General features: G+C 36.6%; 1 protein-coding gene across 4 annotated transcripts; it reads right to left on the reverse strand.

Annotated features, from left to right (window-relative positions):
* Window positions 1-1,371: 1,371 nt before the first annotated feature.
* On the reverse strand, window positions 1,372-17,756 carry LOC113043396 (carbonic anhydrase 12). 4 transcript variants are annotated; one of them, XM_026202750.1, is made up of 11 exons: window positions 17,537-17,741; window positions 16,211-16,231; window positions 10,971-11,150; window positions 9,839-9,981; window positions 9,063-9,158; window positions 8,746-8,809; window positions 8,492-8,649; window positions 7,284-7,410; window positions 4,783-4,803; window positions 3,737-3,818; window positions 1,372-1,961 (listed from the first exon to the last, which is right to left on the reverse strand). In XM_026202750.1, exons 1-11 carry the CDS (start codon window positions 17,589-17,591, stop codon window positions 1,883-1,885), a joined length of 1,026 nt encoding a protein of 341 aa, XP_026058535.1. In that variant the 5' UTR covers window positions 17,592-17,741; the 3' UTR covers window positions 1,372-1,882. The 4 variants fall into 4 exon arrangements, with proteins under 4 accessions (XP_026058535.1, XP_026058533.1, XP_026058536.1 ...); XM_026202748.1 differs by having other exon boundaries at window positions 4,783-4,806; window positions 17,537-17,739; XM_026202751.1 differs by lacking the exon at window positions 4,783-4,803 and having other exon boundaries at window positions 17,537-17,739.
* Window positions 17,757-22,964: the final 5,208 nt, after the last annotated feature.

Below are 22,964 nucleotides of genomic sequence, written 5' to 3' on the forward strand. Positions count from 1 at the left end.
CCCTTACAGCTGTGCACTAATTTCCTCTCATAATGCCTTTAATATCAATATATTTTACTTTAATATTTATTGTTATACCTATATTTATTGTTAATTTGTGTTTTTTTTTTTGTATTCTGGTACTAGACTTTTCATATCACATTAACTACTTAGATCTGAAAAGAAGCAGCTTGTGGAGGTTTGCTGATTATTTTAGACTTTAAGTATGAAATTAGCTGAGTTGTTGTGATGTAAAAAATTTCTAAAATAATCATGATCTGATCATCAGATGCTTTTGTAGATGAAAACCTATTATTCGTGACACATAGATGCTATGAAATTATATCTTTAGTCTAATTTATTATATGATCAGATATTACTTAATGTGCTTTGCAAATGTAGTTTGTAAACTAAAATGATATCAGCATTAATGTAGTATATAATTTTTAGTCAAAATTTAGAAAATTATATTTCCTATATTAGTAGTAATATAAAAATATAAGTTTTATACATAATTCCATTTATAATGTCAAAAAATTAATAAACTACTAATAAATATTATATGAAATAAAATATGATTTTACAGATACTATAATTTGAGCTTCATCATGTCAATTTAATGCCAATTCAAAAAAAAATCGTCACAACAGAAAGATTTACTTCACCAAAACAATTAATACACAAAATGAGGAAAAATACACAAGACAGAATATCTCAAAATTCACAGTGTTCATCACAAATATATGCAGCGCACAACAAGCACAATAAATCAAATTCACATTGTGTTTGCTTTTCATTATCATTTTCCATCTGAGGAGAGTCGGTTTCAAGATTCAGGAACTAGCTTAACCACCAAGGTCCTTCGTTCAATCATCTTCAGCAGAGATGGTTTACCAGAAAGAAAGAAAACAGCCTGGAACATCATGGAAAGCAGGCTCTCCCTAAACTGACCTATAGTGTTATTCAGAATTCACAGCTTCAGTATCTGTCAATCATAATCATTATGATCCTCATACACACTCATCATTTGTCTCATTATTTTGCCATTAGCTCTAACACTAGAACTCAATCAACTTCCTGTGGAGTCAACTCAAATCAACAGCTAATCAAGATCGTTCATCACTTGAAATGACGGGCAGGTGAAGGTGGATGTTGAAAATCAGGAACGAGCCTTCCTTTCGTTCATCAAGCGAATCACTCGAGTCATCATGCAGTCTGGGAAGCCTGAGCATCCCGGGACATTATGATGCAAGGGTTACAGGGTTTGCATGGGCGTTTAGTCTCATGATTGCTCAGGCAACGAGAGGTCAAAGGTCAACCTACACACAAGCTGGGGAACAATAGGCGAGTTCTGTGGCGTGTTCAGCGGCTCTGCACGTACTCTTTCATTACTCTAATCTGTCCAACAGCACAATAGTAAATACAGGGTGGGGACATCATAACTACCCATCTCAGGCCGCCACATATCCACGCTGAACCAGAACGTCCTCGTTGCCTCGGACAGAAGCTGCTTTTTCCCACCACATCTGCTTGGCACTGCGCAGAGAGATGTCACATGCCGGCGGACAGCAAAGGAAGGCCACCCTGGCAGATCATTGTATGATGGTTCCTGCTTCGCAAAGCACCAGGTTTGATGCCGACTGGTGGGTTAGACAAATGCGGCGAATTACATACTGTATGAAAACAACATATTTTTACTCTCCTCTCGTGTCACCGTAGGGTTTTTCTGGTCCTTTTGGATTAGAATGTGGTTGAAGAAGAAGTTCCTTGAACATTTTTGATCTAAATATTGCATGCAACCAGATGGTTTGTTAGCGACTAGGTCCGAGACAGAAATGCGAATGATGGAAAAACGGATGGACTGCGAGTGTAATTTGCTCAGGTTTCATCAGATGTTGAGAGGTTATACTTTGGAGATGTTTTCTTCTTTCTCAGCCAGCTTGTACCCATTGGTTTTCTCTTTTTGTTCTTCGGTGTTAGATCTAATGAACAGAACAGAACACGGGCAGTTTATTGTAGAAATTGGTGGAACAATAATATTGGTAAACTTGCAATAAGGTGTGGCCACATCACCAAAATTTCACAGACAAAAATACTGCCAATAGTGTAGGAATACACAAAGCACCACTTAAAGGGATAGTTCATCCAAAAATGAAATTTACCCCATGATTTACTCACCCTCAAGCCAATCTATGTGTATTTGACTTTCTTCTTTCAGATAAAAAATAAATAAATAAAATAAAATAAAATATTGAATGTTTTCTAAAAAAAAAAAGAAAAAACTCAAGAATGTGAATTCCCCCAAAAAATGCATCCATCCATCATAAAAAGTGCCTCACATGGATTCAGGAGTTCTGAAGTGAATTGATGCATTTGTGTAAGAAAAATCATCATCTGCTGGAACGCCACTCTCTCGTGAATGCACATACGACAGTTAGTGGAAGCTAGAGATTACGGTGTTAAATATTAAGGTGTTAAATCTGGATATTTTAATACAAAAATGCATCAATTCACTTCAGAAGGCCTTTATTAACCCCTCAGAGCACTTTTTATAATGAATGGATGCACTTCATAAACCCAATTCACTGGCATTATAAATCTTGAAAGAGCCAGAGCATTTATTTTATACAACTCTGATTTTATTCACCTGAAAGAAGAATGTCATTCACCTAAGATGGCTTGAGGGTGAGTAAATCATGGGTAATGTACTATCCCTTTAACACAAGTCAGTGTCAAGCCAAGCAGCTTTCTCTTAGCCAACATGACTGACCTCAACACAAGCACATTTTTGCTGGAAACTTTTTTGCCCTCACCTCAAAATCCTGATCATGCAGATTCTTCACAGAGCAACGGTTAATATGACCGCACCTTTAGCTTAATGAAGAATACTAATAAATCAATGTGGGAATACAGAATTTACATCTTCCTATACTGAAGATCCAACTGGTAGGTGCCTGAAGCTCTCTAAATTAATGTTGGTTAATTCTGATGGGATTTTTACAGTGCAGTTAGATTACATTGAACTATTTGAAGGCATGCGATCAATACAAATAGTAAACAAAATTATTTACAACTCAGTCAATTTGTACGGCTTCAAAAGAGATCAACATATACCATACATTTACAGAAGAGGCATGAATTTCATTAGACGTAGTTGACAATTCACTGTAAAGGCATGGAGTCAGTTCATGGCAATGGTTTCCAAAGTTCTTTGCTCAAATATTTGTTTCTTAATAAAACTCATTGTACTTTTGTTGTTACATATGTGTTTTAAAATATCTAACAAGATATAAAGTATGCAGTAGACAGACTTGTTTGCAAGGAAAATTAGTCCTTGTCTTTGTGCGAAAAAAGACACTGTTTGCTCCAGTCGCATTAGCCAAAGTCTTTTGCAGGGAAAAAGGTCTATTGTCAATAGTGTTGCAATGTATGAAGCACAGCTCACACAAAATTGACATCAAATTAGCATGACAAAAATAAGGTGCTGTCTGTTCATATATTAAAATTTTGTGGGCAATAAAGTCCACTGTCTACTGTTAACAGATCTATGAATCACAGTCACTTTCAAATCATGCAGTTTACTGATGGTCAACGCGGCAAAATCTAATGACCAACTTTGACCTGTTGTGAAATCTGCATGGGGAAGTCTTTTGTCCTCAAATAAAATTCCTCATTGCGCAGATTCCTATTAAAATGACTCATTTTTATCTTTCTGATAAGCGTAACCATTTCGATAAACGTGACCACAAAAACTTACCCTTTTCTCCAAAGACACCAAACCAGTGTAATGATCAGTAGCAGTCCTAGCACAGAGGCCACTGTTATTGTTGCTAGAATACCTGAAAGGAGAATTAACCTCATAATTAACAGAAGCTAGGTTTAATTTTCTCAGTTATGTTTTTAATGCAGAATTATATTTGTTTTGAACAAGTTTACAAAGTGTCATTTTTCATGTAATATAAAGAAAATGATCACAACATGGTTTAAAATATATACTTTTTTGTTAGTGACATTAAAGTCAACATGAAATTGCATTTGCAACCCAATTGTTTTCCATAATGTGATGGATTTCAGAGTGGAGACAAAAATGCAGGACTTGATTTTATTCTTTGGGAATTGCTGAATTATGAAAAGTTACAGATGAAAGTTATTCCTTTTTATTTTATTTTATTTAATTTTTTTACGTTTTTGAATTCATGTTCATTTAGGAATCACGCATGTAAGTGAGAATGTGAATGCATGAAGAACGTTTTGGGTAAATTCTGATTTCATGTTGACTCAACAGAAGTTAAAAATAACTTGTAACTCCTCAAAAAAGCCAAGACTAGCTTCTTTGTTTAGCAGCTCTCAATATGATTACCAGTCATCACATACTGACATAATGCACAAAAATACACAAATGTGGCTGTGATTACACATGTGTTGACAAAACCCAGTGCTGTCACATGAGACGCGCATGCACATGTATAGGGCGCAGTGGTTTAAAGTAAAGATATCTGTCAAGCACTGCAACACTGCAATTAGAACTTAACCATAGATACGTCAATGATAAGGTCTTAAAGTCATGCTAAGTGCACAAACATGCCCTCTCCATATGTTCAATCTTATGTCAACAGCAATTTTGTTGTGGCCAAAGAGAGTGGTGACGCAACACTGCAGCTGCACGTCACTTCATGGCCACCAGCTCATCGCTTCATATGAGTCTCATAACATAAGACGTCACGTCTGTTAGCCAAGAGTGAAGAAGCGTCGGACATCACAAACACACATGCACACACAACTGTTTGTTTTACTATAACGTACCCCAGCTCATCCAAGTAAAGTCTCCTTGAAGGAAAGAAAAGAAAACTATGAATCGAGAGGAAAGTTTTCTGAATATATTGCACATACAAATGATGTGGGACTATATGAGAGAAAAAAAAAACACACACACACAAAACTATATTGGACACCATTGACTTCCATTGTTGGGATAGACATAAAACTCCTTTGTGCTCAGTAGAAGAAAAAAAGTCAAACAGGATTGGAATGACATGATGGTAAGTAAATGATGACAGAATTTGAATAAAATCAGAAATATTCACTACTGCGGATCATACAAGCTCCACAGATTATTTTTTTCTTTTAACTCAATACAAGTACGTATATAAACTTAAGCCATTGCACTTTATAATATTTCTACATCACTTCTGAAAAGCATTTATAATATAAAAAGGGACATGTTTGCTCCTTACAAGTGGAAAAAGTGATACATTTTTAATTGACGTTTATTTTACAATCCATGATCTAGACATTTCACAAAGAATTTTATAGACCAAAATCTGAGTCAGTGTCCAAAAAAAGGTTACGCTGTCTGCTGTCTCTCTGGGTTCAGATCACACCCAAAAAAACAGTACAACACAGCATTCGAGAACTTGAGAATGTTAAAATACTTTAAGTGCCCTTTGTCCCTTTTAATTTGCGCTTGACTCTTTGAGCTTTTCCCAATAAAATGTTTAAATATGCCCTCACCATCATGGTCTTCTGTCTTTTTGTGCATTGCATATCATAATTAAAATGGTTTGAGCCATATGCTCCCACAAAAATATCACTAATGCTTAAAACAGGCCAGCCTTTAGTCTAGACTTATCATTAGATAGTTAATCTGGATCTTGAAGGCTGGAAATTCTGTGGTCCTGTCGACATCCATCCAGCAAAAGCATACTGTCCAGTTCATTGGAAAGTAACTACAAAGTTTTCCTAACCAGCTGCGTAACATATCATGAACACTATTTGCTTAACAAGTCATTTCAACTACTGCAAAAGCAAAACTAGTTCGAGACAAAGATTGTCTGAGTCTCAAAGACAGTGTTAGAGGGTACCATCAAACTAAATAAATATTACTCAAATGACATGCTAGCCTTAGGAGCTGAGTTGACTATATGAATATTGTGCGTGACAGCATACTGCAGAAATGAAGGCCCTCTGGGGAGGAATGTGGCCCTCGCTGGGTCTAATCTTCCCATTCAGCACGTTGAGGTCTGTGGTAAGTTAAGGCTGAGTTGAAGTCCTTCGGGACTGTCGCTTGAGGATGCCCTATGGTGGTTTTCATGTTGGGGTTTCTATGCTGGTTGATTTGCCTCCTCATCTTCTTCAGCATGGCTTCAGCCAGTGACTGTTCGAGCTCGGCGGCTTCATCCCGAGATCTTCCTTGTACAAGTTTTCTTATGGTCTGAAGGTCTAGATCAGACCGGCAGTGCAAGTAACTCCTGAGGTTTAACTCTGGAAAAACGACCTCTCTAAGAGCTTCAACCATCAGACCCTTTGCATGGTATTTATCGAGCTGATGCATGACATTCTCCTCCAGGGATACAAAGCATATCCCTTTAGCCGTATCAAATGCTCCCATATACCATGGTGTTGGTGTGTTCTTCCCAACGGAAGAGGAGTAGCCAGTATTGCTTTGCACCTTGTTCTTTGACCACTGCTCTTTCCGAGTTGCCTGGCTCCAGTGTCCCTCCTTCTTGGACTTTTTCAACTTCTTGTCCTTTCCCGGTTGGGAACCCAACTTTGGCAGAAGTTGGTAGAGTCCCTCATCGGCCAAATCCGCAAGGTCACCCACCAGAAGCTTCTGGATGACTTGCTTCCTCTGAAAGGGGGATTCCGCTGAAAGAATACCATACAGTCCTGCACCAGACACAATGTAGAGAGGTGTTCAAGCTTAGCATTGAAACGGAGGACTGCTAGGGTAAAACTTTACTAGTGCAGGGGTTGGAAAGAAAAATGAAGGACCGAGCTTTCTTCTCCATAATTTAGCTTCTTAAGAAACATTGCCATGCAGTAAAGAACACAGCAAGTGGTATCCATGAATTTAGCCTTCATGCAAGGATGTAAGCAAACAGCAAGACTGAAGCAGATCCCAAGCCTCCGGTAATGACAGCGAACCCAAACTACTCTCATAGCAACAAAATGCCTGACATTTAGATGTAAACTCTGTGGTGCACCAACTCTAAAACCAGGTTTGGAGGGAAAGATTTATGCAAGTTGAAGCATCTAATTTAAAACCCAGCATTTGTTTCGAAGGAGCCTGCAGCAGCAAAGGTCTTTCATTCAGGAAAAAAGGTAACAGTGCATAAATGGAAGCCTTGAGCAGATGTTAAAAGAGAGACAAAGCCAACTTGAAAGCTTTTATTCCTATCGATTCTTTGATAGGAAACCATGGCACTAATAAAGCTTCTCTTCAAGCATTGCAGCAGATATTTTAACATTTAGGTTTGCTGGCAATATATCATACAAAATCAAACTGCAATCTAGACAATACTTACCATCCTTGAAGGAAACCAGTACCACTCTGTTATCTGCGATTTGTGGTTTACGGTAATTTCCGTGAAGTGGCACAGTAGTAGACTCTTGGGCATTAGAAGCATACAGAGCTGTGGCCAATGCCATAAACTGTACAGACACAACAATAACATTACTACACACAATATAAATTAAATTTAAATTAAATTTATGCATTTAGCAGACACTTTTATCCAAAGCGACTTAAGGGGCCGTCACACTAGACTTTAAACGTGCAAAATTATTTTGGACGCCACTGCGAATATGGGCGGGAGCAAGATAAAACGTTCTCTCCTCAATTATCACATAGATTAATATGTGCTTGTACTGTCTTTTGCAACGGCATCGAAAGCGTCTTATTATATTTTACTCTCTGTATCTCTCTCTCTATATATAAATATATACTTACACCGTAAGCAATACAAAATTATTTAAACGTCCTGATTCAAATGTACCATCTGTTCCTGTTTCAACTGACACTGCGAACCATGCAGCTTATTTTTTAATTTCATTTTTATAATCTTTTAAATATGCATTATGGACACTGCGCTACAGCTAAAGTTATATAGCGTTTCCTTCGTTTTTGAATTTCTATAACGTTACAGAGGGGTCACGCAGTGATGTATCGATCTTCTACTGGTCCCACAGCTTCACGTGATGCGAATTCGCAGGTTAGAGTTCACCAAACTTGAACTTTGGAACGCAGCGAAATGCAAAATTTTTTGCATGAGCTTGCATTTCCGGTCTGACGCATTCGCATGCGTATGAATGGAAGTCAATGGAACGAAAAGTGCAGTGTGACCACCCCATTAAAGTGCATTCAGGCTATAAATTTTACCTATGAAGTGTTCCCAGGGAATCGAACCCCCAACTTTGCGCTTGATAGCGCAATGCTCTACCAATTGAGCTACAGGAACACTATAGACAATATAGACAGCTGAGACTATTGACTCAGAGTTGCAAGTCACAAACAAAGAGTCAAAGCTTGGCGGTGTTTGCAGTTAGGTGTTTGCAGTTATGCCATAACTACATGCACTACATCTATTGACAACCACAAGTAGCGGTATTCCGATGAAATAAACATTTTTCCAAGTACCATGTGAATCATGTTTGCTGCTAATGGATATATTTGCCCCAGATAACACAGAACTCATCTTTCTCAAAGCAAAGCAGTACCTGTTTCGTGAAATACCTGTTTTCTTGAAATGGTGACTGGTCTCCTAAACACAGTCCATAGTACACTGGGATAGCAGGGTGGTGTGGTCAAAGAACCATCGTAGCGGTAATACTCATCCAAACGGGCCGGTAGCAGCGCATGGATGTTAAATGCTGCGACCTGTATTTTCTGATCTGTCAGATCACAGTTTATCAATAGGAGAGCGTTAGCATACTTGTGTTGTGCACATCCCAATCACAGATATTTCAAACTATATGAAAGTAACGTACCTCTGTACTTTATCCCATTCATGTATTTGAAGAATTTGTCGAAAGCGGGGTTGAACTCTCCAATCTAAATGACATAAAACACTGCCTCATTAGAAAATAAGAGCTATGCTGGAAAATTTGTTCATGTGACTTTTAAGCACTTATTACAAGAACTTATTACAGGGACAGTCACCCTAAATTACCGAGAGTTAAATGCCTTGTGGTGATGGATCATTGCTCAGTTCTTGCAGGAATAAAACCAGCAAACTTCCGAGCATCAACTCTGAGCCTTAACCACTGCACCACATTAGACGCAGTGGTTTGAGGCCTGGACTCACCTCAATGAAAACTCCTAGCACAGCCAGGCCATCATGCTTGTCCACTGCCATTGATATGTTGGGGTACTTGTCAGAATTGAAGTGTACTATATGCATCTGGATATAACAGAAATAACTTGGCTTTAAAGAGAAATCAATCAATCAATCAATCAATTAATCATGTCCCCTTGGAATTATAAGGTTCTATCTGCATTCCGAGTAGTCTATCTATCCATCAATCCATCCATTCATCCGTCCATCCGTCCATCCGTCCATCTGCCAAGCTCATGACCTAGTGCTGGATCTAAAACAGAAAACCTATGCAGGAGAATAGCCATATATTGCAATAGCAATTTGTCAACTCGTTTAGAATAATTTTATAAGAAAGCCATCAATTCTAGTCTATTTAGGGCAATTCACAGCATGTGCCTTCTGGCCTCTGGAAAAGAGAGGCAACATGCAAATATAAAAGGGCAGAGGTCTGAACTAAAGAGCCACAATTACTGTGAATGCTATCTTTGGAAACAGATTCATGTGTATTCTATGAACACAAACTGTGCAGGCATTTTCCCTATCCTAAAGTGATAAACAGAGATGAAGTGATTGTTATTTGGGACACCTCCATACATGTTACTGAGTATTGCATCATGCACTGTTGAGTCCTGACTTCAGGTTTCTTTTCAAATCCTCTTTAAAAGGGCTTATGCAATCGAAAGCAGTTTGATTCTGCACTAAAGGTGTTCACAGTAATGGACGAGGTCTCCTCTTTGGGGCGTGTGTGTACATATTTACTTTACCTCTCCAGCAAACCGTTTGCCATTAACAGTATGTTCTGATCCAGTGAGCAGATTGGAAGAGCCCCAGTGGAAGTGGAGCTGAGCTGCTGAATATCTTTGAGGGAAGCTGGAGATGTACATGTGAGACGGCAAAGACAACTGCACTGTGGGTACAAAGGAAAGAAACCATGCATTTCACTTTTAAAGTATGGTCAAATGCAAGACAAAAAGGTCTACTACTTTCAACCCGTTGGGTCCCAGTCAACTCCACTATATGAAAAAAAAAAAAATCTAAAAATGTGTCCGCAAAAACCTTAATTTCTTTTAGACAGAGGAAAGAAAGACATAAACATCTTGGATGACACTGGGGTGAATAATTAACAGGCTTGCACATCGAGATTTCCATTGACAAATTCCACAAGCTTTTCAACTAATAATCCTGCTTACATTTTCCCAAACTAAATCTGTAATGGCTCTGAAACCCCAAGCACAGTGGTACACTGTCAGGAAACCTCATCAGTATTCATCCTCATGGCAGGACCTCTGTGGCAGCAATGCACACTTGCTGTAGTTAACTATACATTTCCCTCTCTTTCGGACCAGACACTACTCTTTGGAGTGAGAGTGGATAAAATAAAAGAGTGTCTTAAGTAAACTATCACAGTCGAGAAATGGTAGATGGAACAACTTCAGTCTGTTTAATCCATCTTTGACCAAAATATAGCTGAAAATACCCATTATCTAGAAAAATAGCACTTGTGATGTTGTTTAAGACGTTACCTCGAATCACAACTTTGCCATATTTTCCAGACTAAAATACAAACAGGTTTGTTTTATCATAATAAGCGGGTGATTACAGGAAATTGCTATGGCAGACATGCAAAATAGATCCTTCTATTATTTTCTCCACATTGACCTAGAAATTAAGCTTGAGAAGAAAGACTATTTTCCCTTTATGTGTGACGCACGGTCTCATTAGTTTAACAACCACAAATCCTTTAATCTATTGTAGTGAAAGAACGGTCTATGTTTTCACTCAGACATTACAATATGAAATGTAATATCTAAAAACGTACGTTTACAAGGCACGTAATGTGACAATAGTTATTAGTCGTCTTTAAAAAACAAAATGCTCTATAATCAGTGCACCAACCAGAGTGGCCGTTGTTGCTGAGAGTGAGCTGTTCGTTGGTCGACAGGTTGTAGTTCTGGACCTGGATGGGCGGCAGGTTTGGATCGTATCTCAGCAGCTGCGTTTGGAAATCGATGGGTGACTGAAATGCTCCTCCACAAAATGGGTAGTTGCTGGACCAGTTGTGTTCCCCATCAGGTCCTGAAAGCAAAAGTCGAAGAAAGCTGTGGTTAACGAAGTGACCGTGTCTTATCTGGAGGTGTACGTTTGAGCATTTGATGTGGCCAGAATTGGACTGCATTAATGTTTTGCTAAGACACAGGCTAAGGTCAGCGGTCACAGAACACTGCCTTACAAAATGAATGCCCTTCATGAATACCACACCCAACAATAAAAGATAATGTTTTGCTTTGGGGGAGGCTTCGAAGTCATTCCAACAGAGTATAAATTTGACTAAGAGACATTTCTAGTGCATTGTAGAGAAGAGGGTAAAAAAGGGGTCATTTTTGAAAAATATGACACAGTTTTGAATTAAAATAAGATTTGCTAGGCTTTTTAAATGCAATTGTTATTGTTTTCTGCTACTGAAACAGTGGCAGTAAAAGTGGTTTCCTGTCACTGTTGGCTTAAAGCATCACATTAAAGGCTTTTGTATTCTTTGTCAATGATGATCATGGTTTTGTGGGCAGCTTTTGTCTTCTGGACTGCCGTAACTGCAAGATTTCAACACAGTGTTTATTTTGGTAGCTTAACATGTTTCTCCCTTGTGGTCGCAATTACTCACTGCTCAGTTCATTTCTAATCTGGACTAGCCTCTCCATCATAATCACAACAGATGCCTGTGGCCGGCCCTAAGAGGTTCATAACCCTAAATAATAACTGCTATGCAGTCATAATGAGCGGACCTCTACAGTAAAACATCTGAAACTCTCTGGTCTGGATGTGTTGGACATTAACACAATGAACTGTTTGAAGCTGAGGTCATGCTGCTATTTGCAACAAAAGCCATAAGTTAAGGGTTAGTTCAACCAAAATGAAAATCCTCTCATTAATTACTCACCTTCATGTCATTCCAAACCTGTGAGACCTTTATTCATCTTCAGAACACAAATTAAGATATTTTTGATGAAATCCGAGAGCTTTCTGACCCTGCACAGACAGCAACACAAAGTACCATGCTCAAGGTCCAGAAAGGGATTAAGGTCATCGTTAAAATAGTCCATGTGATGTCAGTGGTTCAACCGTTATGTTATAAAGTAACAAGAATATGTTTTGTATGCAAAGAAAACTAAAATAACAACTTCATTCAACAATTTATTCTTGTCCGTGTAAGTCTTCGATGTGCGTTTCACGAGAGTTTCACGATGAATGCATGTGGTGCTGCTGATGTATACATTACAGTTGAACCAATGGTCACATGGACTATTTTAACAAAGTCCTAGCTATATTTCAGAGCTTGAACATGTAAGTTGCATTGCTGTCAGGGTCGGAAAGCTCCTGAAGTTAAAACAATTACTGTTTTGTGTTCCAAAATTTAGGTCATACGAATTCGCAACGCCGAGTAATTCATGACAGAATTTTCATTTTTGTGTGAACTATCCCTTAGTTTTATTGCCCTTATATTAAAATAAGTAATTCATTAAATAAAATACCTTTAAATAATCTAAATAATTACATTCTAATGAAATGAAAAAAATATTAGATTAAGATCATTTGGGGTTTGTTACGACTTCTTATTTTTTATCAATTAAATGTCCTTCCTTAATCAAAGTTTGAATTTCTTTACAACAATCTCATCCTCATCCTAATCTCCTAAAATATTCCCTACAAAACATGCCTCATGACTGAAGTATCGTTCTTTCTATCTGGGATAAATAATGCTAAGATAATAAACTCATCTAACTTTTTTGAGCATTTGTGCATCTGTTTTCATCTTAGACCTCAGGCAGAGATGTGTTTGATGTCATTATGTCCCTGTACATGATTGAAAACAGCCTTGACTCAGCGGAATTAATTCATCCTCTGAATGTCAAGAGCTCTCAGTGTTAGTCGGCACAAAGGACAACACTCATCTGTGCTCAGTCTGACGGGCTTGATAACATCTACACAACAGCACAAGCACTGCAGTGTTTCTCGTTGAGCTATTCATTATGGTATTTCAAACAGTGGTCAGTTGGACACTTCACTCAATTGTCACATTGTCCATTTCTCAAAATATATTACATTAATAATTTAATGGGCAAAAAAATCCATAAACTAACATTTTGGGCCACTCAAAACACTTTAGCTTAATTTTTCTGACTTTTGCATGAGCACCACTCATGTTTTCTTCAGAAAATGCAAAGATCTAGTTTTAGTAGCAACTAAACTTAGCAATTTGCTTAATGAGGGTGGTTGGTTTGATAATCACATTATCCAAAATTTTTAGTCTAGGAGCCTAAACATAGCACATTACAAGGTAGTCTGACTTTGTAGGAACTGTAAATTTGCACACAGAAGTGAAAATTATTTCACAAGTTTAACTAAAGGGACAGAAGAGATCCAGCTTGTAAATTGCAATGTGCCACACACAAAGACAGAATAATATTATGCATTGTTCTTTCCTAAGTATAGGGAGCTATGAAATTTCACAGCCAAGCAATTAGACGAACAATCTTCTCCCAAAATATAGCCATTGTGACAGCTTTGTTTTGCAGTTGATGTCCCTTGAGTCGCGTTATATATTCAAACCAGCCATAAAATAAATCAAAACACATTAAAGTGTGTAATTCAATTCTGTGTTCCTCAATGATTCAACAAGTCTCCTTGCAAAATCAGTGAGAACACGTGAGTGACCGCGGCTTGAGGAGAGAGCTGCGTGGAATGACAGAAGAGCCGTGAGAGCCAATAGGGGTCAAAATGGGGTTATCTTTGCACCACGAGATCCCATTTTCCAAGAGCAACATGTTCTTTGATACCTCCTTCATGGCTGCCAGAGGGTCTCCATGTGCACACTGGTATGGCATACTGGGGTTGTTAGAGATAATGGTTAAAAAGTGTGCCCAGGAATAGTCTTGACTCATGAGGATGGTAACCAGAAGCCTGTTTGGTTCCCTAGGTTCAGGCAATAGAGCAGAACACTGCCACAGCGGCCGTGATTAAGCATGTTTATTTTAAAGCTCTTCAGCGTGTAAAGAGCACGTTTTGCTGGTCTCTGTAGCAGATGACTGGATGACCTTTTCTACTGAGGTGAAAACGACTCCATCTGGTCATTGTAAGAGAAGGCATTACAACTCAGTTACTTACAGTCAGGTGATAACCGAAGCAAAACGTTTCATAATTCCTCCATCTTACATTTGATGCAATGAAATAAACATGATCAACGTTTCAATTATATTTTTAGTAAACTTTTTGATTTAAAGGAGTGTTTGATGGCGTCTCTCAGTAGTGAAAATGCTGTAATATCTGGTTCTCAGTTGTTTGTTTGAATGAATCAAATAACAAATGATTCAATGATTCCTTTGCTGCATTAAAACAGAACAGTTCACGGAAGTCTATATGTGTGGCATTTTAAAGGGGTCATATGATGCAATTTCAAGTTTTCCTTTGTCTTTGGAGTGTTACAAGCTGTATGACAATCAATAAGATCCCTGAAGTTGCAAAGACTAAAGTCTAAAACCTAAAGAGTTTTGGCTTTCGTCCACACCCTCCTAAAACTCCTCGTTTAAACACGCCCCCACATGTCTATGTCACTGTGTGGGAAGATTTGCATAACATCGCCCAAACGTTTACCTTAACAAGAAGGCGTAAATTTTATTCTCGCCATAGTATTGTTGATGCTGCCGATGCCATGTTTTGGAGACGCTGTGTGTTTCGTTGTTAATGCATCACTACTTTGTTTGGCATTCCAAACGAGTTAAGTTATTTACAACACTGTTCCAGAACAGTTCAAATCAAATATACATGTGTGTGTGCATTGTGCAAAGCATTTCACGGAGGACAAGGACTGTTTCCTGAACCTGAAAGGGTAGCCTAAAATTCTGTCTGTTCTGACTCACAGCCTTTAAGTATGTTTTCAAATTAAAATAATTTGCCACTGATGACTGAAACGTGAGTTTTAAGCAGTGTAGAGTAGCGCATTTTGTTTTTCATTTCTCCAATCCCAAATGCAGACATGATTTTATGTTTAATGGGTTTTATCTCATTGCACCGGGACACACAGCATCACAGTATGGTAAGGGGAGTAACATTTCCGTAACACGCTTGAGGCATTTGGCCAATCACAACACATTGGATCAGATCAAACTTCGTTATTTTCTAGCAACATCATATGACCCCTTTAATGTATTAAAATGTTTTAGGAAAAAATATTCAAAAGTTCTGTGATTTTATTTTAAAGAAATTACAAATTCTGTTAAGCAAGGACACATTGAACTGATAAAAATGACAGCAAGGAATAAATAATCTAAGTTCTAAATAATCATGTGACACTGAAGACTGAATGATGCTGAATGAAAATTCAGCTTTGCATCACAGAACTAAATTACATTTTGTGAATATACTGTAATAAGAGAAAATATTTATTTTAATTTGTAATAATATTTTGCAATATTAGTTTTTACTGTATTTTTGAACAAATAAATGCATTGAGCATAAAAGACTTACAGTAATTTAGTTATATAGTTATACTGTTGTTGATATCTATATTTATACATTGGTGCATATTTATCTATCTATAGGCGTTTCTCAATGTCAAGAATACTTCCTTGGCAGGACTGATCCTTCCAAGTCACTTCCTTCAGAGGCTAGGTGAGACTCCTCTTTAGCATTCGGAGAACACGTAAATGGAACAGGCTAGCAAGTGCACGTAATTGCGTCATTACGTCAGTGAAAAGGTCCGTTTGAATAATGCTGTGAATGGTATCGTTAAATTACTTTGGACAACTTAACTAGTTATTTATAAAAGAAATGCCGATGACGCAACCAAGTTAAAAATTTTAAAATGACAGGTCCAGTTCAGTTAACCATTTGTATATATATAATTTACAATATCAATATGGTAGTAATTTGTACTGGCATTTAAACGTTAAACTTTACTTATATTTATTACAGTTATAACAAATGTTCGGTAACGTAAATAAAAACCCTAACGTTCAACATTTTAGAATTTTTGAACAAGATCATGCCTGTGTGTCTTCATTTAGTATGGGAGCCATTCTTAAATATTTTAAATTGCAACAATGGTTATTTCAAATAAATAAATGATTGAGGGGTCTACTTACCATTATATGTCCATTTTGCCCCTGAAAAAGAGACAGACACAAATATAAAATGCTTTTAAAGTTTCACTCAATTCAGTCCTATAGCAACCTGCTGCTCTGGTCACTGCTGGCTTCTCTCAGCCAGTCTGACTGACAGGCCGAGCCAGACTCTTGCTGGTCTTTCCCACAGATCTCTGTAACACAATGAGATTCCCCCGGAGCATGTATAATCAGTCACTGCTTAAGATTCTAAAGAGCAAGGCATTGGAAATCAAGGCATTCCTCTAATGAATAAAGTTTGTAAGTTTAATTTAAATGGATGTTGACACAGAGTCTATAATGAATGCAAAGTATTTTTGCGCAACCATTTTTAGTGCACCATGCATTAGCAATAGAGTAATGGAATTTTTTCCCAAATGGCACAGGAAATTATTATATTTTCTAAATATGATATTTAAAGTCCAAACAGGAAGCCGCAAAAACTAACTGAGCAATTTGGTCATCGCTTTTATTCACAAAAGTTAATCTACCTTGCTACTGTAGGACCACAATTTTTTCCTGAACTGACCATTTGGGGAAGATCTACAGAAAAGATATTAACAGCGCAGTTAAGTCAGCACCTGAGCACTAATTTAGTGTGACAAATGTTTCACCTGTGGTTTTCAATACACTAAGGTCAATCGAGGTCATTGGTCAGATCCGCAGACACAGCCTTTCTAATTCAAAGCATTATGGGGTTCTGTAAATTTATAATTACACATTATGATTTTACATGTTCTTACTTTACTCCCAAAGTTGTTCATTTATGGAAACAGCCACTCATTCACCCACTCATTATGTTAACAACTTAAATGAACTTCCAGGAATCTATATTTGATGTTCAATTTTCTTAAAATTACTGCTTCTTCACAATAGAAGACCATATTGTCCCTTTAAAGTCATGCAAAATGTTGCAAGTTTTTACAAAAGTTTTTTTTATTTTTTTATTGAGTACTATGAAAAAATACAAACATTCACAAATATGTACCAGAAATTAATTTTCCTAAAGTGTTTTAAAAGAAAGTAACAGAACGTTCAATATTTCTGCAGTTTAACATGCAAATGTCTCTTCTATAAGCCTTTTTTAAACAACAAAACTATAAAATAAGGTAGGCTACCACATGACTTATTAGCAAACATTTCCACATTATATATGCTAATGTTGAACATATTATTAATAATACACATTTTCCATTATTCTTTTATATGTAGGTTACAATGCACATGTAGTGCTGACCTGTTAAGTGATAGGTTATCATGTTTCTGACCAATCAGTGGAAGTTGGGTTATTATAACTTAAGTTCTTACCTGTGAACTCGAGGGGACACGCGATCAAGATGACGAATATAAGAGTAAGTGTCATTGCAGCGAGGTACCGGCTGCTTCTCAAGTGCCCTCAGAAGTCGCCTCAGAACAGAGTAACATTGACATAGCTGTCGGAACCGGCTCTTATATCAAGCATGCTGCGCTCGCGAGTTAAACAAACTGACGTCACGGCGATGACAGAGCAGCGTCTCAGAATATCTGTCGCTCGTTTCCAGTGAGTGACTTCATACTGTACAAATCTGCGGCTGTGCCTCGAGCTAGTGTGCTGCCTACACAGACAGCATCAGAGGAGCACAGCTTTGTCTTAAACCTGATAAATAGCTATTAGCCACACGCTCTCAAACCGGCAATTTTAAAACTCCGCAAACAAGGTACAATAGAGCGTCATCTGATATGAGAAAAAAATTACAGCTTATAGGACAGTGATTATATCTCCATATTGCAGCATTTGCTCGGTGTTTACTGTGCCCGCAAATAACATACTGCATTATTATAGGTGTCTAGCATATGTATATTGTGGCCATCGTGTTTATTATGCAACTGTATATGTTTTGCTGCGATTGTATCATGATATATAGCTATTTATCTATCAGTCCATCACGAAACGCTCAGCCAATCAAATTCGTGGACCGGAATTAATTGTTGCAGGCCTACATCATCATCATCATTGTAATTATTATTAGTATTATTAATAATATTGTTGACAAGTATGTACTATTATACAGAAGCACAACATTAATTTTGTTTATACATGAACAATATTTTTCATTAATAATGAAAATAAAGCCATATCTACTCATATATATATATATATATATATATATATATATATATATATATATATATATATATATATATATATATATATATATATATATATATATATAGACCAGGAAAAAGTTAGTTATTCTGTTGACCTTTTGTGACAACATGAACTAATAACCTGCACTGTGTACAGCCTATTGGGTAATTTGACACAAATCAATTCGTAACACAACAATCTACAATAACATCATAAAAAACTTTTGGTTGATTCTGTAAAGTGTCGTCCCTCTAAAGATGTAATGCATAGGTGTGCGTTGTTGTATTTTCTCAGAACAGGAAAAGAGAAATCTATCACACGCTATGTGAATCACCCACTGGAGACACATGGATGATCTTTTAGTGAACTGAAGGTCAGATGGGAAGAATCCCTCGGTCATTTACCATCTGAGTCACTCAAAATATCCAACGTTTTTAAAAGAAAAATGAGTTTACATGATGAGACTGAAAAATAACAGTGTTCAGTTATGTTTTAATTTACGTTCTGTAAGGAACAGCCAATGCTGAAACCTGAATCTCTACGCACATCATTTGTGGGGCCTCTTACTGGCAACGTGCTGGATACTATTTTCATCTGTAACCCGTGAAGAATTCTCCACAGTAAGGTACACAAAAATGGTCATTATTATATTATATTATATTATATTTGTCTTCTACTATATCTACACTTTGAACTTAATTTATTTTTAACTCTGCGCTAGACAAATGCTAATTTTGTTTCAAGGAATAGTTCTACCAAAAATGTACATTTGCTGAAAATGTACTCAACCTCAGGCCATGAAGATAAAGATGAGTTTGTTTCTTTATCTGAACAAATTTGAAGAAATGTAGCATTACATCACTTGCTCACCAAAGGATCTTCTGCAGTGAATGGGTGCCGTCAGAATGAGAGTCCAAACAGCTGATAAAAAACATCACAGTAATCCACAAGTAATCCACTTGTTAATTAAACAATTTATCGGTTAATGTCTGTTCAAATTAAAAAGTTGTCTCGTCTGAAACAGGAGAGAAATATGCACAGATCAAGCAAACAAGCGAAAAGTTGTTATGTATTATGGACTTGTATTTTATCTGGAAGTGACAATAGTTTAAAGTAAAAACATCTTCATGAATTTGTTTCTTACAAACAAGCAGCTTTTCACTTCAAAAGACATTAATTGATGGATTGGAGTGGTGTGGATTATTGTGATGACTTAATCTGCTGTCTGGACTCTCATTCTGACGGCACCCATTCACTGCAGAGGATCCACTGATGAGCAAGTGATGGAATGCTACATTTTCAAACAAACTCATCTACATCTTGTATGGCCTGTGGATGAGTAAATTTTCCTTTTTGAATGAACTGTCATTTTATTTATTAACACTTGTAAAGAAAGAATGCAGAACACAAAATTATTTTACTGCTGTTTCTTATAATAGTCTCTGACAATCAAGTTAGCAATACTGTCAATCTACAGTAACATAAGTTTGTTGAGTTTGTGTCTTTATGTTCTGTCAGAATATAGGTAACCTAAAAGTATATTGCTTTTTAAATTAAAATTCAAATACCTAAATGAATTAAGGTAACAAACAGAAATTCAACTCAAATTTATATGTACAAAGTAGAATAAAATGAACTCAAGTTCAAAGATGTACAGTAAGTTTATTTTTAATTATGAAGAAAAAATCATCAAGACATTGGCAACTAAATGTTTGCATTTAAGTAGCACATTTATTTTTTACTTGCGGATGTATATCTTTTCCAAAAAATCTATTTCTATGTAAAGAAAGAAAAACAGTTAGGCGTGTGAATGAAACAGAGTGGAATGAAACCATTGACAAGTCATCAGTTGCCCAAGTGTGAAATTCTAGGAAACCTTTAACACCTATAGAGAAACTTTTCACCCAATTTGAGAGATTTATTAAGATTTAATTTTCATGCAAGATACTTCTTGTGAGATGTATAGATGGGCTTCACTTCTGAGGTTCAATATTTTGAAAATTTAATACAGATATTTCATGCAGACTCTCCTTTTTGAAGTTCATCTTTCTCATTTTGTAATGTTAAACAACCACAGTTACATTTTCAGCATTTACTACTTCGGCATTTACTTAAGTCTTGATGCAAAAGTCTTGAAAAAAAAGAGATCCCAACTTGATATTAGAAGATGACGAATTATATACAGTATAGAATTTAAGAAGTTTTAAATCTGTAACAAATGTGGCAGCCAGAATAATTCTGTAAATTACACAAAAAGCAACTTAAAAAATTAAACTGTACATTTTATTTTAAAACTGTTTCAATTTACAAAACTAATTTTAAACCAGTAAATCCAACCTTCACTTACTGCTGAATTAGCATAACCACACTGCTACCAAAATCTGTTTTGATCCTTTAACATATACTGGCAACCAGCATAATAACACAGGTGGTAAAGAGAAAGACACATGGAGAACCCAAGTTCATCATAAGCTTTTCCATAAGCCGAGGTAATTCCTAATATATAGAAGATGAACATTGTCATACACACAACCACAAAACACCATGGTAACACACAACACTAAAATAATACAATAAACATTTAACAATATGAGATATATAAGCCATAATGAATTTGTAACAAAACCTAAAACACAATTATTTACATGCAATGACATCAAACATGAAACGTTACACAGGGAATGTCAATAACAAGTTGACTTGTTCTTTGTATTTTACAAACCTGTAAATTTCAGTATTTTATTTTAAAATTACATTTGATGTTCTGATAGATCAGTTTTTCCCCATATATAGTAAGTGAACATGTTATTAAAGGGATACTCCACCCCAAAATGAAAATCTTGTCATTAATCACTTACCCCCGTGTCGTTCCAAAACTGTAAAAGCTTTGTTCGTCTACGGAACACAATTTAAGATATTCTGGATGAAAACCGGAAGGCTTGAGACTAGTGTTGCTTAAGTCAATGAAAATTATGACTAAATATTGTTGTCAACGAACCTTTATCACGTGATGAAAATGAGACGAGACGCAACGTAAATGCTGGTCACGTGACCATGACTACGATTAAATGTATAATGCAATATTATTGATGAATAAAAAGTGACTAAATGTGGTTTACTAAATAAAACTACACTTAAATGTCTCTTCATTTTAGTTGACCAAAATTAGATGAAATGAAATGTTATAACGCTATTTTGTCTCGTTTAGTCGTGTTATTATTATTCTTTTGCAGAATTTCTGTTTCCTGTGTCTCACTTCAGGGCTGCATCAGGTCACACTGTGCAGATACAGGCGACGTCACTTTCTCAAGTCCCACTCGCAGCATTATTTAGAAAACAGCAACAAACAAAGTTTAATATATTGATTCTTAACCTTTGGGTTGGGTTTTGGGGCTAGTTCATTTAGTTCCAAAAATGAAAGTTAGGTTGCATTTTACTCACCCCCGAAGTATCCTAGGTGCATATGACTTTCTTCTTTCAAGCGATCCAGTCGGAGTTCTAAAAAAAATTAGGGATGCACCGATACCGGTACTGGTATCGGTATCAGGCCCGATCCTGCACTTCTGTACTTGTACTCGTAAAAATGGCCAGATACCAAAAGCCTATACCCACACTGCGTGTGATCAGAGCTGTGTCCAGAAAAAAAAAAACACTGACAACAAAAGAACAGAGAGTCGAATGGAGTTATTAGAGATTAAGGATGTCTATAAAGTACATGCAAGTAATTAATATAAAGTTAAACATTCAATATTCACTTCTGTATAGCAGATGTGTGTGAGCTGATAAGCAGAGTGCACTGAGTGCACAGGTGCGATCTTGTTGAGTGACTATATCACAGAATTCACTGGAAAGTTTGTAGTTTGGTCGGATATGTAAAAAGCAAGCAAATAAAACAGTGCACAAGTTACTCAAGTTTTTTGACAGTAAGGAGAGAGAGAGATACGTGAGAGAGAGAGAGAGTGAGAGAAAGATGCGTGAGAAAGTCAGAGAGCGAGCACTTCTGTTGCATGATCTTGATTGGTGTTCACTCCATTAGCGCATGCATTTGGATTGAAACTAAATTGAAAATATAAAACAAACAAAAATGATATTGGCATTCACTATAAACAACATTTATTTTAAACGTCAAGCTTACACGTTTAAAGCAAAAGTGAAACTAAGCAGACTGTGTGAAATGTGCTAGGCTATAAGTGTCTCTCTCATTCTGCACCAATGCAAACGTGTTTAGCTTGGTTTTGGTTTTGGTTTTTATTCGTATGTGAGGGTCCTCTTACATTGAGCACAGTGACAAAATTAAATCACCAAAATAGTACGCCATACTCATTTAATGTATAACGAATGGTTCCCTGCATTTTTTTAGGAAAATGTTTTGTGATTACAATATTGAGCTGCTGCAATGGAGCAGCTCTAATGCAGCATTAAAATTTACAGTGAAAGTAACAAAAGCATATACAATACATTTTAACAGGTATAATTAAGTATAGAAATAACTGAAGGAAATATCTGTTTGCTAAATTAAGCCAACTAACTTGATTCTTCTTCTTCTTCTTACTATTATTATTATTTAGTCTCTGTAGCCAACATTTGTAAAAAATGACAAATGCTGTG

Source organism: Carassius auratus, chromosome 25 (genome assembly GCF_003368295.1).
Source record: "Carassius auratus strain Wakin chromosome 25, ASM336829v1, whole genome shotgun sequence".
In the NCBI taxonomy this organism is placed as follows: Eukaryota; Metazoa; Chordata; class Actinopteri; order Cypriniformes; family Cyprinidae; genus Carassius; species Carassius auratus.